At 43.7% G+C, this 15,528-nt stretch overlaps 2 protein-coding genes across 4 annotated transcripts; both read right to left on the bottom strand.

Annotated features, from left to right (window-relative positions):
* Positions 1-2,950: 2,950 nt before the first annotated feature.
* On the bottom strand, positions 2,951-9,148 carry kcnh6b (potassium voltage-gated channel, subfamily H (eag-related), member 6b). 3 transcript variants are annotated; one of them, XM_053866533.1, is made up of 12 exons: positions 9,002-9,148; positions 8,342-8,506; positions 7,100-7,525; positions 6,626-7,019; positions 6,351-6,550; positions 6,022-6,274; positions 5,765-5,958; positions 5,198-5,303; positions 4,040-4,309; positions 3,660-3,843; positions 3,376-3,562; positions 2,951-3,297 (listed from the first exon to the last, which is right to left on the bottom strand). In XM_053866533.1, the coding sequence occupies exons 2-12, from the start codon at positions 8,483-8,485 to the stop codon at positions 3,019-3,021; spliced, it is 2,637 nt and encodes an 878-aa protein (XP_053722508.1). In that variant the 5' UTR covers positions 8,486-8,506; positions 9,002-9,148; the 3' UTR covers positions 2,951-3,018. The 3 variants fall into 3 exon arrangements, with proteins under 3 accessions (XP_053722508.1, XP_053722510.1, XP_053722509.1); XM_053866535.1 differs by having other exon boundaries at positions 8,384-8,506; XM_053866534.1 differs by having other exon boundaries at positions 8,342-8,500; positions 9,002-9,045.
* A 581-nt stretch (positions 9,149-9,729) lies between these two features.
* LOC128759521 (translational activator of cytochrome c oxidase 1) lies at positions 9,730-12,755 on the bottom strand. Its single transcript, XM_053866536.1, has 6 exons — positions 12,703-12,755; positions 12,270-12,549; positions 12,102-12,208; positions 11,591-11,724; positions 10,493-10,655; positions 9,730-10,395 (listed from the first exon to the last, which is right to left on the bottom strand). The coding sequence occupies exons 2-6, from the start codon at positions 12,544-12,546 to the stop codon at positions 10,186-10,188; spliced, it is 891 nt and encodes a 296-aa protein (XP_053722511.1). The 5' UTR covers positions 12,547-12,549; positions 12,703-12,755; the 3' UTR covers positions 9,730-10,185.
* Between the last annotated feature and the right edge of the window lie 2,773 nt (positions 12,756-15,528).

Below are 15,528 nucleotides of genomic sequence, written 5' to 3'. Positions count from 1 at the left end.
TTCCCATAGAAGTGTATCCAGAGTGTGGGCATAACCGCAGATCCCAGGGTGAATGAGGAGTTTGTTAAAAAATGTAGCATGCAGAGAGACACTTGCAAATCCTGGATTATATGATATCGAAATGATGTTATTATTAAGGGAGGGATGTAGGAAATGGCAGCGACCACCAGGGTGATGACCACAGTGTGAATGGCTCGCCGCTTCTGTGAGTGGATTCCTTTCTTTCCCCTCTCGGACTTGACCAGTCTAAAGACGATGAGGGAGTCACAGATGAAGATGATGACTGTCGAGATCAGCAAGACTGAATCGTTGGAAGTGAAGGAGTAGGCAGTAGAAAAAATGATGAAGGTGACTGCGCTGACTAGTGTCACAAGCCAAACAAGCGCCACTGAGATGATCCTGGGAGTCAGACTCTTCCTCTGGCTGTAGGTGACAGGATGCACCACGGCCACGTAACAGTCCAGGCAGATGCAGGCCATCATCAGAGGCCTCCCCGTCATGCTGAGGGAGTAAGCCGAGTGCATGATGTACTGCAGTCTCCAATCGTAAAATAAAAACTGGTTAAACAATCCTAATGGAGTGATAAGAAAAAATAGAAAATCCATGATGGAGATGTTGAGAACAAAGACAACATTTGGACTCAGCGTTGCTCCTCTCCTCAGTCTGCTGCCCAACAGCCAGATGATTGCAAAAGATGCAGTGGAACCAACAGCGAAGAAAATCACATTGGTACTGGACCACATGTATACCACGACCGTATGGTTCTGACAGCTCAGGGAAAAAGCCTCGGCCGTAAGTCCATCCAAGTCTGACTCAGGCATGATGGAGCTGACACTGGACCGTCAAACCGTCTGACAGTGAGGAGCTGCTCTGATGGAGATGAGGCTCTTCCTCTATATTTGAGGTGAGGAATGAATCGTATTGTTGACATTTGCATAGACTCACATAACAAACACAAAACAGATATACTGAGAGGTGTTTTGGTGACACCTCTAGCAGCTGACTCGGAAAGCTTCAAGGCCTGACCTTGACGTCATTTCTTCCCGTTCTCTCGCATGAAAAAGCAGCTTTCACTTTGTGCTCTCAACTTCATTAATCCTTCATGTTTCTATTGAAAGAGGTTGCCATGATTCCAAGATGGAAGATGATGATTTGACATGACTTTTACTTTTAGGTGCATTGGCATCTCCTCTTTTGTATTGTGGAGTGTTGTACTGAATCTGGTTATGATTTGTTAATATATCCATACATTTACTGAACTACAGTATCAGCACATCATTCCAGTATAAAGGATATTTTGGGACGTGCACGTCGAGGAATACGCAGGCACACAGACAAAAGGAAGTAAGATGATGCTCACTGGCAGCTGCTGAAAAAGCTAAACAGTAACGTTAAAAACAGATTGCGTGTCTCTATCCCCCAAAAAAGGTGTGACGTGATGGTTGACTGGCCCGTCACAACACCATGCAGCTCACCTAGCAATTGACCAGATTCCTAGTAAAAATTAAAACAATATTTTTCATGAAAAAAATAATACAACTCCGCAATTATCTTTGAATGTCCATTTATGGAAATCCATTGATGCAAATCTAAGTATTTGCAATCCCAGTGTAGTGGAAAAGAGCAATGACAACAACGACTGGCAGCTGAATAAACATCGACCGCCTCTGGCTGCTCAAGATACAAACACTGTGGTGGCATCCAGTCAAATGACCCGTGGGATCCAGACGCAAGAGGGAGCTGGCACCTTCACACCTCTTTTCATTTCACTCAAGCCACACAACATCAATTGAATTGTTTCCAACAAAAACAAAAATGGACTTGTTCTCCCACAGTATGACTTAGACTTACAGCCAACAGTAATGACTTAAGTTAGTTATATGGGTGTAGCAAATTGTCACATTATCATCTATGTTTCAGCTGGTTAATATATTGAGTATTACACATATTTCAAGTTAACTATTAATTCTGAATGGTGTTATGGAAGACAGTATCTAACAAAAACACTTTGTATGCCAGTACAATTGAATAATAATAATAATAATAATAATTAGATAGACAGATAACTAGATTGATATCTGGGTCTATCTGACAGTTATGTTTATGTAAAAACACTTTCCTGCCTCAATCAGATGAATCGAATCGCATCGATGTGTGTGTATGGCTCTGTTTAAGTCCACCTCGCTCTAATGTGGAACATTCCACAACAGCCGCAGGCCATTTTGGAAGCTATAGTGCTATACTGTATACAGCTGAGGACTGGATCAATGACCAGTGGATTTCCATCCCTTTCACTGCAAGTAGCTTTTTCAGTCTCAAACTGGATCTGTGGAACCTGGCAACAGCAGCACCGCATAAAAACACACAACATTCTGTAACTTATACCGAGCAGAAAAATGCTTCATACTCGCGAAATAATGAATCCATGCATTGGTATTGACCATGAATAACCTCACCTGGTTGCACCCAATGTGGAGAAGCAATGGTCCTTCCAGGAACCTCTCCTGGATTAGCACCTCACCATATCTTGCAGGGATGGGCCACACTCTCCAGAGACGGTGACTCTGCGGTGACTTGCGTGCAAAGGCTTTGTCACAAATGTCTGAGGTTGACGTAACAACAAATATGAACCACAGTCTTGGACTTGGGGCCTTCAATACTAAAAATCTTGGTGGCTAACCTGTGAGCACAGCTCGCATTGGGTAAAACATTTTTACTCTGAAAAACTGATGGGACATTCTTGTGGAAAATCAGTGACACCCATGACAAAAGGAAAAAAGGTCTGTTCACTAACCAGTGAAGGAGTTGAGACTTCAACATGTAAGTGGGCACGGTAGCCTGTGATGGAATCTGAATGGAACACTACATAAATCAATGAAGCAAGGAAATGTTTGTTCACCGAAAGAAAAGCATGTTCTTTGCAAAGATGGAAAAAGGAGAACCATTGCTATGCAGGAAACAACCTTTTAATACACCAAACTCAAGACACTCATGAACTGTGCCATGGTTATGCTCTAGTTAGATGACTGCCAATGAGGGGTCTGAAAGGTGCTTCTGGATCTCATCTCTTCCTGGGGAAATGTCCAAGTTCCCAGGTAGTGATGGATACCGGAGGTTAGTCCCGAGTGCAGACCTGCCAGAGCACTGAGGCGACTCAAGGGTTAGCCGTGAGTGAGTTAGAGTTTCGGGGGTCCCTGTCAAAGCCTTGGGGTCAGCTGAAGCTCCAGTCACATTCATGCCACTGGATAGAGACTCTTGCGACTGCTGGGTTGACTTCCACTCGTTCTGAGTTGTTGTCTGGAGAACCAATAACAGCACAAGATAAGTTCACTAAAGCCACACACAAATTTAGCCTGTTTTGGCTGCAGATCATACCAATGACTGCACTGGGGTGATGGGGTATATGGTGTGCAGAACTCCTCTCTCAGGCCGGTACAGGGCACAGGGGTCTGGAGGAAGAGTATTGGAGGAAACAGAGCTGTACGCTGGAGGAACTGGCGCCATCTGCCTCTGCAGCAGTTGAAGAATAACATTGATGTCGGCTGTCATCCTAGTTTCCAGTCTGTGAAAACCACAGAAGCAAGTTACACATTAGGATCAACAAACCTATTTCTGGTTTCTGGAAGTAAACCAGAGAGCAGATTTCACTTTTAAATCACCTGTTCAGCTGTGAGTGGAGAACTTCAAGTCGAGACTCCAACTCACTGGGGCGCTCTTCTCTGAATGGTGGTGGGTGGTAGGATGATGCACGAACCGAGGATGATCGCCAGGCACGACTTGTGAAATGTGGTGTCTGTCTCTCAGGCCAATAGTGATACATTTCTTGAACGTTCAAAGACGGTGCTGCAAAGAACAAGAAGGAAGATGGTTGTTGTCCCTCACATTTGAATCTGTGTTCGCTCCTTCGCCACCTTTCACATTTATATGTAGAAAGCATGTTTGTCTCAACCAAAAATCAAACTGAGATTAAAACTGAATGAAATCCCGAGAAGCTCAAAGACCAGTTAACTACAGGAGAGTCGGTGGAACCACACTTTACTTTGGAGGTTTGGATCCAACATGGCACCCCTGCCTTCTTTAGATCCATTTGTGGGGACACAGTGCGGGTCAGACGACGCACCGTCCCTTCCACCGTCCGCCTGTGAGCACTTCTCTGTGTTAGCATTGAGGCTGAGAGGCTTGCCCAACTCTTCGCTCGACTGGGAACTCTGGGATCCGCAGCTGCAGCAGTCATCCCAGTGGGCCTGGGAAGGTGGGTGACCACACTGGAATGTCTGAAGGAGGTAGGAGTCGTTATGATCCATTCCATCTATGGACGGAAAAAGGCTTTTATTCTGTGCAGTCTGGACACTTCCACCAACTCAGCCAGTTCTCATTATACAGTGGTACCTCGGTTTTCGAACGTCCCGGACTTCGAACAAATCGGAGTTTGAACAAAAATTTCGAGATGTTTTTGCTTCAGATTCCAAACGAAAATCCAAAACTTGCCCTGAAAAAAGACGGACATGCGCGGACCGATCAGATGACCCACGACGCGCTTTGTTATTGTGTATAACGCAGCCTCTGTATGCAGACGTGTCGCGTTAGCTACATTTACTGACTGTTTTTTCTTCATATTGAGGTGTAAAACCTTTCCTGTCTCCGCACTGGACCGTGGTAGAGTGTCACAGGGGAGGTGCTCGCTCTCCACACCTCCGAGGCTGGAGCGCTCACTCCAGGGTTTGATGTCCTGTTGTGGGCTGGAGCTGGGACAGGGATGAGGCGAGTCTGGGACAGAGCGTTACTTGGTTTATGACTTTGTCACAGCCAAACTGCACAGAAGCGCACATTCAGAGCTGGACACGCACCGGGCACCTCTTCACTTCTGGAGAGACCTCACTCACTCTGCAACCCCTCCCACATGCAGCGGCCACACACATAGAGGAACAGCGCACCTGCAGCAGACACTCTACATTCACTCCTACAAAAGCCTAGTTTAAGGCTTGGAACGCATTAATAGATTAATAGATTGTGGGGGAGAACCGAGGTGCCACTGTATTTACAAACATGTATAAGGCAGCTCAAATGCCCAAGCCTCTGTGCCACACTATGCCCTTCTGGGCACCATCAGTATGGTTTGGAAATATACCCATTGTGGCCATTTACATACATTTTACATAAGTTTTCAGTCAAGCAGGTACCAAGGGAGACACCTCACCAGGTCTTATTCTGCAGTCTAAGGAGTGGTCTCGGTGTCTGGCCTTGTGGGGACATTCAAAGTCATCACCAGAGTCAGTGGTTAATATTGGAGGCGCTTGATCAGCCTAAAGAACAAAGGGAAAGTGTTCCAAATTTACTTTTTTGTTTGAAATGAAATGTTAATTCTCAGTATTAGTAATGCCATTTACTGGCCATGCTTCATTTTTTATTGAGAGAGAACGAGGAGGACATGATTAGAAAGACGCATATCAGTGGGACAGCTTGTGCAGTAAGGGTTGAAGATAAAGCTGGGGAGGCCAAAAGGTTTGGACACCCAGAGAGGAGAGACTGCCGACTGAAGAATGCCAGACATGGAACTACAGGGAAAAAGAACAAGAGATTCCTGCATGAAAGAAAGGAGGACATGAATATGACCGTTGTGAATCAGGAGGATGATCAAGATAGGTTAAGGTGGACTTGTTGGGACAACCCCTGATGGGATCTTCAGAAAGACTAAGAAGATCTCTTCTAAGTCAATTTGGTTGAATTGTTATGAATTCCTCATTTCAGTTTGACTGCAGCTCACATCTCGGAGGTTACATGTTATCTCCAGATTCCTCCAAAAGTTGTCAGCAAAGGCAGGGTAGATATCCAGGACTTCCAGAAGGTCATCTCTGGGTATGCGATGGAGATCACAGTAGGTGATGGTGCGTACATCAGAACTGGACTTCCCTGGTTCGTCGTAGAGGTGGATGAACTCACCAAAGATGTCGTTCCTCTCTGAAAAGGAGTGCTTCAGTAGAATCCAGCATTCTATGATTCTGCTTTGGTTGGATGGCTCACCTAGTATGGCGACTACCACATCGTCTCGTATGACATGGATGGATCCGCGTGCGATGAAGAAAAGTGACTCTAAGATGTCTCCATAATGGATCAGTGTATCTCCAGGTGGAGCATGAACAGTCTTGAATCTCATTGCTATTGCTCGCAGGCAGGCCTGACTTCCTCCACGGAAAGCCTTGCAGTTCTGTAAAAGGGAGCGGTTCAGGTGCAGACAGATGTCTGCCTGCAGCGACTCGGGAAATCCCTTCAACACCTGCAGACAGAATCAGTAAAATCACAGGTGCAAAGGCGTCATAGTTGCTGTTTGGCAATCTGAAGCTTGGACTTACAGCATTCATGTCGATGCCGTTTGTGTAGGACCAGGCATGCTGGAAGTATTCCTCCAGCCTCTGGCGAAGGCCACCAGGTATTTGATGGAATCGAATGAATTCTTTAACACGAAGCATCTGGGTGTGGTAGCGTGTGGTGCCAGAGTAGAGACGCTGGATGATGGCGGACACGTTCCCAAAAATGCTGGCATACATTAGAGCTGGGAATGGAGAGATCAGTAGTGATTTAAAAGTAGCCAGGAGTTACAGATATCCAGTGTTCAACAGATACTCACATCCAATGACCATGACACAAATGGAGAAGATCTTCTCAGAGTTGGTGTTTGGGGACACATTTCCAAACCCCACACTAGTCAGGCTGCTCAGAGTGAAGTAAAGAGCGGTGACATACTTGTCTTTAACTGACGGCCCTGAGGTGGAGTCGCTGTCGTTGTACACTTTGCCAAGTTGTTCGGCCAGATTGTCCAGCCAACCGGTCTCCGTGTACGGGCGCTCTACAAACCCAATAGCGTACCAGATGCAGGCTAGCCAATGGGCTATAAGCACAAATGTGCACATGAGCAGAAAAAGGACTGCAGCGCCGTATTCGGAATACCTGTCCAGCTTCCGTGCCACACGGACGAGTCGCAGCAGGCGGGCTGTTTTCAACAAGCTTGTCAGGGTCACCATCTTTAGCAACAGGTGCATACAGGTAAAAGTTATGAAATGGGAGCACATCATTTTCATATTTGTGACGTCACGTTTCTCACCTCATCAGAACCGGATCTGAAAATCAGAAGGTCAAAGGGGATCGCTGCAAACAGATCTATTGGGAACCAGCCCTTGATATAATGCTTGGCAATGCGACTTGGCTGCGTGACCACCTCATCATTGTGGTCCACATAAGTGGTGCGCAGGTTGATGAGAATGTCCACAATGAACAGCACGTCCACCATGAGGTCCGCCACATTCAGGGGGTGACACGTGTAGCCGCAGTTCCTCTGACGAATACTCCCATGTTCGTCCAAAAGAAAAGTTGCAGAGTAAGGAGTGAAAACTGCCGTGTAAAGTACCAAGAGTAGAATTATCCAATCCCAAAACGCCTTGAAGGGGCTGTAGTGAAGCAAAATCCACCATGTCGTTTCAGGCACCTGAAGTTTGTATTCCGGAAGCACATCAGACTCCAAAGAAAGCACCTACACACAGAGACGCATCAGCATACACTTCCCATCGGTGACCATTGGGCACTCATCATTGGAAACCCAGGCAGTGACTGTAGAGCAGTGTAGGTCACAGAAATAAAGAATGTCGTCTTCTACAGACCTTTACTGAAGACATGCTGCTGTCCTGGTCCTGGTAAGGGAGGCATGCTCCTCCTTTATGCTCGTCCTGATCTAAATAAAGCTCAACCATCGTCTCTTTGAGAAGCGGACTAAGGCTTTTTATCCTGCAAAGTCAGCATCCAGCGGGTAGAATGGCGGTCACCTTTAACCATTCTGCCTGGGATTGTGAATCTGTCTATTTTATTGACCTAGCAAAGCGACTGTGGGGATGCGTGATGCAGAGTCGAATAATTAGCTGGCTGATGCAATGACCCATCATGCCACACTGCCTGTGTTTACAAACTTTGCCGGGTGAAAGTAGAGTTATCATTAACCTTCAAATAGATCATCTGACAGACCCAGATATTTATTCAGATGAAGAGGAAGATCAAAAGCGGCCCTGACCCTCACCCTGCTATCTGTCCAAACCAGACCCAATGCCGAGCCTTGAGGGCCAGCAGAGACCAGTGGTCTGTTGGGAGCTGAGCTTTTCACACCCAGTTGGAAAGTGTTAAGTGGCAGTCGCACATGCTGATTTTTCCACAGGTTTATCAGTGGAATGTTAATTGAAAAATGTCGATCGGTGCAATATAACTTCAACGCGGTCAGTAAAGATAAACACAAGCTTTGTGACTTGTCAGTTTGTTTTGTTGAGCTGCACTCACAGGCTCAGCAACCCTTCTCTCCTACCTGTGTGACCTTCTCTGTGACGTTCTGAGAGCGGTCCTTCACCTTGGAGGGACTGAGCAGCTCCATCCTTGGGGTTGGAGGTGATATGGCTTCAAAGACCCTGCTGGCTGGTCCTCCGAACCTCTTCAGGTCTGAATCAGACATTGGGCTCGTCTGGATCTGAAACTGTTGTGAGCTTTTTCAGAATGAATTTGCCTCACATGTGCAGCAGTTTGAATCCATTCTGGGAAGTGAACCTGATCCTGCATGGTCTTAAAATTCTTTACCTAAGAGTTTAAACAGAAACACTATTGTCTATGATGCATTATTACTACATTCTTAGGACAGCACAATGCATTTATCAGGCTTTATAAAATGCTTATTCTATATCATGAATCTTCATAAACATTTAACTTAAGACAAGAATTATACAACACAAGTTGTGGACTTAAGTTAGTTTACTAATAAAGAAGAGCCCTTAAGCAAAACAAAAAAAATATTAATAGAAATAACATAAATACTGCGCCATATAATAAACTTTGTTATAACCTTAAATCATATCCCAGAGCTCTCATCTAACTTTGTACAGCATCCTCAAAGTGCAGCGCTGCTAATAACAGAACTAGTCATTCAAAGAGCAGGATACTTTTAAGGGCGGAATGCATGTCTAAAACTACGTACCTGATGCAAAAGCAGGAGAATCTGTGGGTTGCTAGGAAGCCATGACTCAAACGTCCATTGCACAGAGCATCTTTAGAGCCACTAACTGTCTCCCTCTCTACGCGTCGGTCACATTTAGTCGGGCCGGTCAGAACGGAGGAGAATCTGACACACATTTGGCTGACACACTGCTTGCATGTTTGGGCACAGCATAACCAACGCTCGGAACTGGAATCAATGGCATGTTATAGCTGAGGGGGGCGAACAGAAGAATCAATGACAACCATTGATAAACAGAAAATTGGCTCGAGGTCATTTCACTTCGATGAAACAAACTGTGATTACAATTGTTTTGTCTCCATCACGTTCTGGGGATTCCAGCAAATACATTTCCATCCTCATTTATTTCCCATTCGGACGCCACAAAAAAGATAATAATCTCATGGTAGCCACTCAATACATGACGTGCATTAACATATAACTATTGAGCACAGTGTTGACACAAGAGACACTAAGGGGAAGTGACCCTTGATGGTATTGGCAGGAAAGGACCTTCAGCTGTAACCTTCAGTCATCTATACTTTTTATGTGTCTCGCTGATGATTCTCAATACTTTTTTACTAAGTGCAAGTGGGTCATTTTCAAAGACAAAGCATCATATTTTATCATATTTTATTTCATCAAAGGGATTCTTCATATCTAGGATACTGAAAATCTGGGTGATATCAAAGATATAAAAGGGTGTCTTTCAGTACATTTGGTTATTTATTTTATGAAGTCTGCTCTTGAGTAAGAGCTGAGTGGGGTGCTGTTGCAGGGATGGTTGTCAGATAGATAGATAGATAGATAGATAAATAGAGATAGATAGATAGATAGCTAGATAGGTAGGTAGATAGGCAAGTAGTTAAGTTGGCAGGTAGGTAAGTAGTTAAGTAGGTAGGTAGGTAAGTAGATATGAACATCTGTCAGACACAATATCTTTATTGTCAACAAAAATGCAGAATTCCAAGAATGAAAAAAGGCTCCATCCAAAATGTCTTGATGTTCTCACAGCAGTCTCAGGTGAACATTGTTTCCCAAATTATTTTTCCCCCCATGGGTCATACCAGTGTCCTGAGACCAAAGAGTTTATTTCACACAGTTGCCATGCCTTACTGCTAACCGCTCATATTGTGTGGGGTGAATGTCATCATTTTCATTGCGTCTCAGCTGTCCACATGGATATTGTCCCAGATTTGAACTACGTCTGCACAGTCATTGAGGGCTTCCACTAATGTTGAGGCCGCATCCAGCTGTTGTCGGTCCAGGGGCAGCAGGACACGGGGGACAAAATTCAAACCTGCAGAATTCACCTTCAGTCCCTGTGACTCCAAAGATGCTCGGACCTTCTGCAGTTCTGTGGTGTCACAAATATACTGGAGGCAGGAAGTGAACAGAAAGAGTGGGTTAAGGTTATAGTTCATAGCCACCAAAACAAAGCAGTGACAGTGACACAACTAGAGGAGCTCTCACCTGCAGGAGGGGCTGCTCCTCATCATCTGAGCTCTCCTGTACATCCTCTGCTCCGGCCTCGATGGCCAGTTCCAAAGCACGCTCCGTGGAGACGTTGAGACCCTGCACAACCACCACTCCTCGTTTGTCGAAGTTGTGCCGGGCTCCATCTGAAAGTGCCCCCCTGTGTTCAGAGAGGATAGTTACAGTTCATTTTCAAATAAACTACGATGGTTACAGAAGGCATCAAGTTCATGCAGAGGCTCAACAAGTTCCCCCGAATGCTTGATGTCCTTTAGTAGTTATCAACCTTTTGCGCTTCACTTCACCTTTGTCAAGTCAATTTCACATCTGTATGTGACCTAATTTTAAAGAAAGAAAAAATATATATGATTTTAAAGAAAAAAAACTGTAGACTGGATTAACTTAATATCTAAATATTTCTTTGACTTTAAATCACATTATTAGCCCTTGTGACACACTACTACTGGTTTGACAGGATGTTTTCTTTTACTTGTGTGCACAGTGACCTCATGTGGTCAACAGGCAGCATACAGACAGCACTTCTGTCATGTGGTGAGTAAACCAATTCTTGGTCTGTGGCTCGTCTGTGACCATTCCAACCATCTCTCTCACTAGTGCCTTCCTTGTGTTTTTAGGTTGCTTGTCTCCTCGGACCAGCACAGTGATGAAACACCTATGAAAAATGACAGCTTCCTTGTGTCTTTTAATTGAAGGTCTAACAAGTATATCCAAGCTGGACCATGTTTGAAGTCAGAGTGACAGATTTTCCTTTTCCTTAAACATAACTCGAAAAGGTTTTAGGCCCTCTATTTCCTCCTTTATTTTCTATTCATGTCTGAATTACATTATGAGCATTTGACAAACAACAGCTTCAATTGACCGTCATGTGAAAATGTTTTGCCCCTTAAAATAAATGACAAAAATAACATTATGTTGTAACAATATATGCATGCTTTGCTCATAACTCATTTGTAGTGATAATGAAATGCTGCTCTCTGGTTTGCATAACTTCTCCATATGACTGTACACATATTATAAATGTTTCAAATGCAGGCGAGAGCCCCATTAATGTATGTACATGTATGAAGTCCTTACCCGTTCTTGTTAAGGGCACGTTTGATGTCCTGATGGGTGCGGCTAATGTTGTCGGTCAGGACTTGGATCAGCAGCAGGCACCCTCCTGGACCCCGAGCCTCAAACATGTGCTGGGACGCAGGCTTAGACTTTTCCTGTCAGTGACAGTTTTTTAAATTGTCTTTCAATGATAGAGAAGTCAAAAAAGAAAAAGACATGTACGGCATGGTGCCTATCCACCTCCGTCATCGGTGTTCCTCCTACACCTGAAGCCTGTGCATATTCACTGCCTGACAGATCAAGTTTTCCATCCACCAGTGAACTTTAATCTGAACAATGAGTGAGTACTGCATAGAGGGTGGTGGTTGCTGTGGGAAAGGCACCAGGTATTACAGGAACCCAGATGCTCACAGCTGGTGGAGCTCTGACCACTCACTATGATGTTCACATCTACAGGATCCTGACATCAGAAATGACTCATGTGAAGCTGACAGTGTGAGGTAGCAGGGATTCACACGTGGTGTTGACCTACTGCGTGCTTGATGGCAGTCTCTACTGAAGCTTTGGGCATATTGTTGCTCCTGCACTGCTCCAGGACCTGAGCCAAGTTGATATTCAACTCTGGGTTGGGTCCCCCTTCTGAAAACGACGGAAAGCAGTTACAACCCGGAGCTTCAATAAACACTCCGACAGAGCTCACCTTTCACTGCCAGCTTGATCAGCATGGCCAGCTTCATGAACATCTTCGCTCTGGCTTCATCTTTTGGACCTTTGATGTGTTTCACCTTTGACCACTTGTTGTGTCCAGCACACACAACGGAGCTCAGCAGAAGACCCCTAACCCACGTCCTCCATGCCAGCTCCACGGGACCTGCCAATGGCTGGAGTGGCGGACGCCCAGGTGCTGAGAACTTCTCCGCAGTCAGATGTAAAGCGGAGGAGCGCAGGGTCCGGAGGTTCCTCAGCACCGCAGCCATGCCCTTCACACACACACACACACAGTGTCGGTTAGAGCAAGTAACGTGACACCGACAGCGCCGGGGTTAACATTTCACCTCCTGCGACAAATGCATATGAAGATAACTTTTGATAAATTGATATAACTGAGTCGAAATAAGAGTTCTGTCACTCACACTGCAGCCATGCAGCAGCCACTGCTGTCCTTGTTGTCAAGCCGGCTCTTCCGGGGTACGTGACGTCATCATGATGCCTTGCAAAATAAAAGCATGTAGTATCAGCCGATCAACGTCAGTCATTCATCCGTTGGAAAATCCGATCCTGTGGTTAGACAACCGTTATATTTCATATAAGTTAAAATTAAAGATCGTATTAAGTGCTTCGTGTGTAGTTTGAAAAAAAAAAGTCACAATAACTTGAAGCGTAGGCCATTATGTTACGTAATTCCTAACAATCTCTAACAATCAATCATATTATACAGTCTCTTTGATTCATGCAGGCGCAAAAACAAACATTTGATCCAAGAATCTGTCTGGAATATGCCCTTTCGAGCAGTGAAAGGAAGTTGAATTTGTCACACTTATTCACATTATTGGTAATTGATCAATCTGATTTCAACTTTTTTTTCCCCCACTCTATAATTTATATACTTCATAAACATATCAAATAACATTCCTAGATGGCGAATAACTTATGTGCTTCCACACCGTTTTCTTTTTCCCTCACAGGCACAGACACGGATGTGGGGAGGGTACTACGTGAACCTGTGAATGAAGTCTGACTAACACTGAGATGAAGACCTCCCTCCCCTGAGAGGGACGGCCCACCTCAGACACCCAACGCTGACCTCCAGCCCTGCTCCTTGACAGTCTGGACAGGTCCTTCGAGCTGCTTCAGCCAGGTGGGTAGATCTCTGAGTTGGCCATTGACCCATTTCATCGTCTGATGACAAAAAATCTGGACTGAAGCAAATGGGTATTGATAATTTCAGGATGGAAGTGTCTTCAGAACGTCCTCAGGAGGACTGAACAAAGATCTAATGCTCATTAAAACGTCTGCCTTCCATCATGCTGGCCCCATGGCAGGTTTGCTTTTGGGCTCTGTTCCACAGTTTAGCGACAGCTACGACTCTGGTAAGTCATACGTCAATTCTCGTACAAATGATTATTATTTCACATGAATATTGAGCACAGTACACATAGATGGGATGTATATATTCTCCTGTCTATAGTTAAAAAGACTCATTTGGACTCTAATATTTTCCGAAACTATGTTTAGTTTTGTGATGTAATAACACGTTGGCCACCGAATTTGTGATTTGTTTTGAATGTAAGAAATGCATCAATTACAGGGAATCTACATCATCTACGTCAAATTTAAGTCCCTCAAAGATAAAAAAAAATAAAAATAAAAAATCTGAAATAAACCCAGTAGATGGTGGTGGTGTAGAGTTTGGACAGGGGCTGACAACATATATTGCAATATTTTAAAAAAATGTTGTTTGGTGTCTAATCATCAACCTATTTAGATAGGAGATAGAGTTTGTCCCATGGATCAGAAACATTTTTGCCAAAATGGAAAAAAAAAATCAGTTTATAGTACAGTGTGAAGGCTAAAATACGTCCAATATCTTACATGACTTAATAAACTTTTCCCTTTTTAAAATGTATAATCACCACAAAATTATGAGCCTTTTTATACCTTACTTATTTCTTCAAATAAGTAAATAAATGTGTTTCATTCATTTATTTTAATTTCAGAACCAACTTATTGCAGTTGTCCTTGCTGTGTTAACAACTCTTGTTTGTTAAGTATTACTTACATAGTCAATTCAATGTTGTGTAACAAGGTTTTTTTTTTAATGTCGATTTCTGAGTATTTAAATGTCCTATACTTAGAATGATAAAAAATATTATATAAAATTGTGGGCTACAGTCATGAAATATGAGGGACAATTCAAGAAAATCAATCATGTATTTGGCTTTTTACAAAAAGACAAAGTCAGTCACTTGGAGATGCTTCTTCCCCTTTCACCCACTGATACCCAGCCTCCATTAGTCTTCTCTTCTCATCGAGCTGCAACAGACTTACAACCCTGCTGCTTCCTCAACCTGAAAATCACTCTGGCCAGAAAACAATGTCACAAATTTAATCCTGACACAAAGGCCGAGAGACGTTCAGGACTAATTATTCTGGAGGCACTTCCTGTGCATCTGTGCAACCACAAAGCTGAAGTTTCTTTAGTGGATGTCAACAAACCGCGATCCATAACGACCCTTGAAATACGATTTAGAGATCAGCTCCAAATGGGAATAAAGAGCCGACTCGAAACTAAGAAGAAAGAATCGTCAATTCTTATTGGAGCATCTGTCCGGACAAAACAGCTGCTTTGCATGTGACAGGAAATCTGAATAATTAGAGAGCTTCATTTTGTAACCACAAAAGCTTCAAACATAATACTTTGAATATCCGATTAATGAAACAGCATTAACCACTTATTCAGTAATACTAATTATTTTATATATATATATAGATCTATATATGTCTATTTATTGTTGATGTTTTTCACTATACAGTGGCCAGGGTTTCCACTACCCTGAATGACTTTAAAAGAGCTTTAGTTTATATATGGTGATATAAAAACTTGAACATAGCCACCATCGTGATTTATTGTGGTATTGTCAAACTGATGCAAAATAAACAATATTTTGTTGTTTAAATGTATGTATGGGGCCATTATCTGATTCAGTTATATATGTACATCCTTGTTCTTCATGGTCAGAGTCTCTATTCACGGTAACACAAGTTTGAGATCTGTTTATTGGAAGACTTACCAAATGGGATTTGTAATAGCCATCAATGCATGACTTTCAATGCTCTGTGGGTCGTTTGAATAAACCACACCATTGCTTCATTGATGTTTCAATAGCTTGTGCTTCTTTTTACACGTGCCTTGAGTTTCAGAATAAAATCTGCGTTAGCCTTGTGTTGCTGAACTGCCA

This window comes from Synchiropus splendidus, chromosome 5, assembly GCF_027744825.2.
Source record: "Synchiropus splendidus isolate RoL2022-P1 chromosome 5, RoL_Sspl_1.0, whole genome shotgun sequence".
NCBI classification, from domain to species: domain Eukaryota; kingdom Metazoa; phylum Chordata; class Actinopteri; order Syngnathiformes; family Callionymidae; genus Synchiropus; species Synchiropus splendidus.
This window is presented reverse-complemented; position numbering and strand designations above follow the sequence as displayed.

What these genes read in the sequence shown, in the direction of transcription:
- kcnh6b (XM_053866533.1), bottom strand. Translation starts at nt 8,485, where the DNA reads ATGTCTGATTCAGACCTGAAGAGGTTCGGAGGACCAGCCAGCAGGGTC. An exon ending in AGACTGCAGAATAAGACCTG is followed by an intron (nt 4,310 to 5,197) that starts GTGAGGTGTCTC and finishes TTCCGTCCATAG; the next exon opens with ATGGAATGGATCATAACGAC. An exon ending in GTTGGATCCAAACCTCCAAA is followed by an intron (nt 3,844 to 4,039) that starts GTAAAGTGTGGT and finishes TGTTCTTTGCAG; the next exon opens with CACCGTCTTTGAACGTTCAA.
- LOC128759521 (XM_053866536.1), bottom strand. Translation starts at nt 12,546, where the DNA reads ATGGCTGCGGTGCTGAGGAACCTCCGGACCCTGCGCTCCTCCGCTTTA. An exon ending in CGTGCCCTTAACAAGAACGG is followed by an intron (nt 10,656 to 11,590) that starts GTAAGGACTTCA and finishes CTCTGAACACAG; the next exon opens with GGGGGCACTTTCAGATGGAG. An exon ending in AGGAGCAGCCCCTCCTGCAG is followed by an intron (nt 10,396 to 10,492) that starts GTGAGAGCTCCT and finishes TCCTGCCTCCAG; the next exon opens with TATATTTGTGACACCACAGA.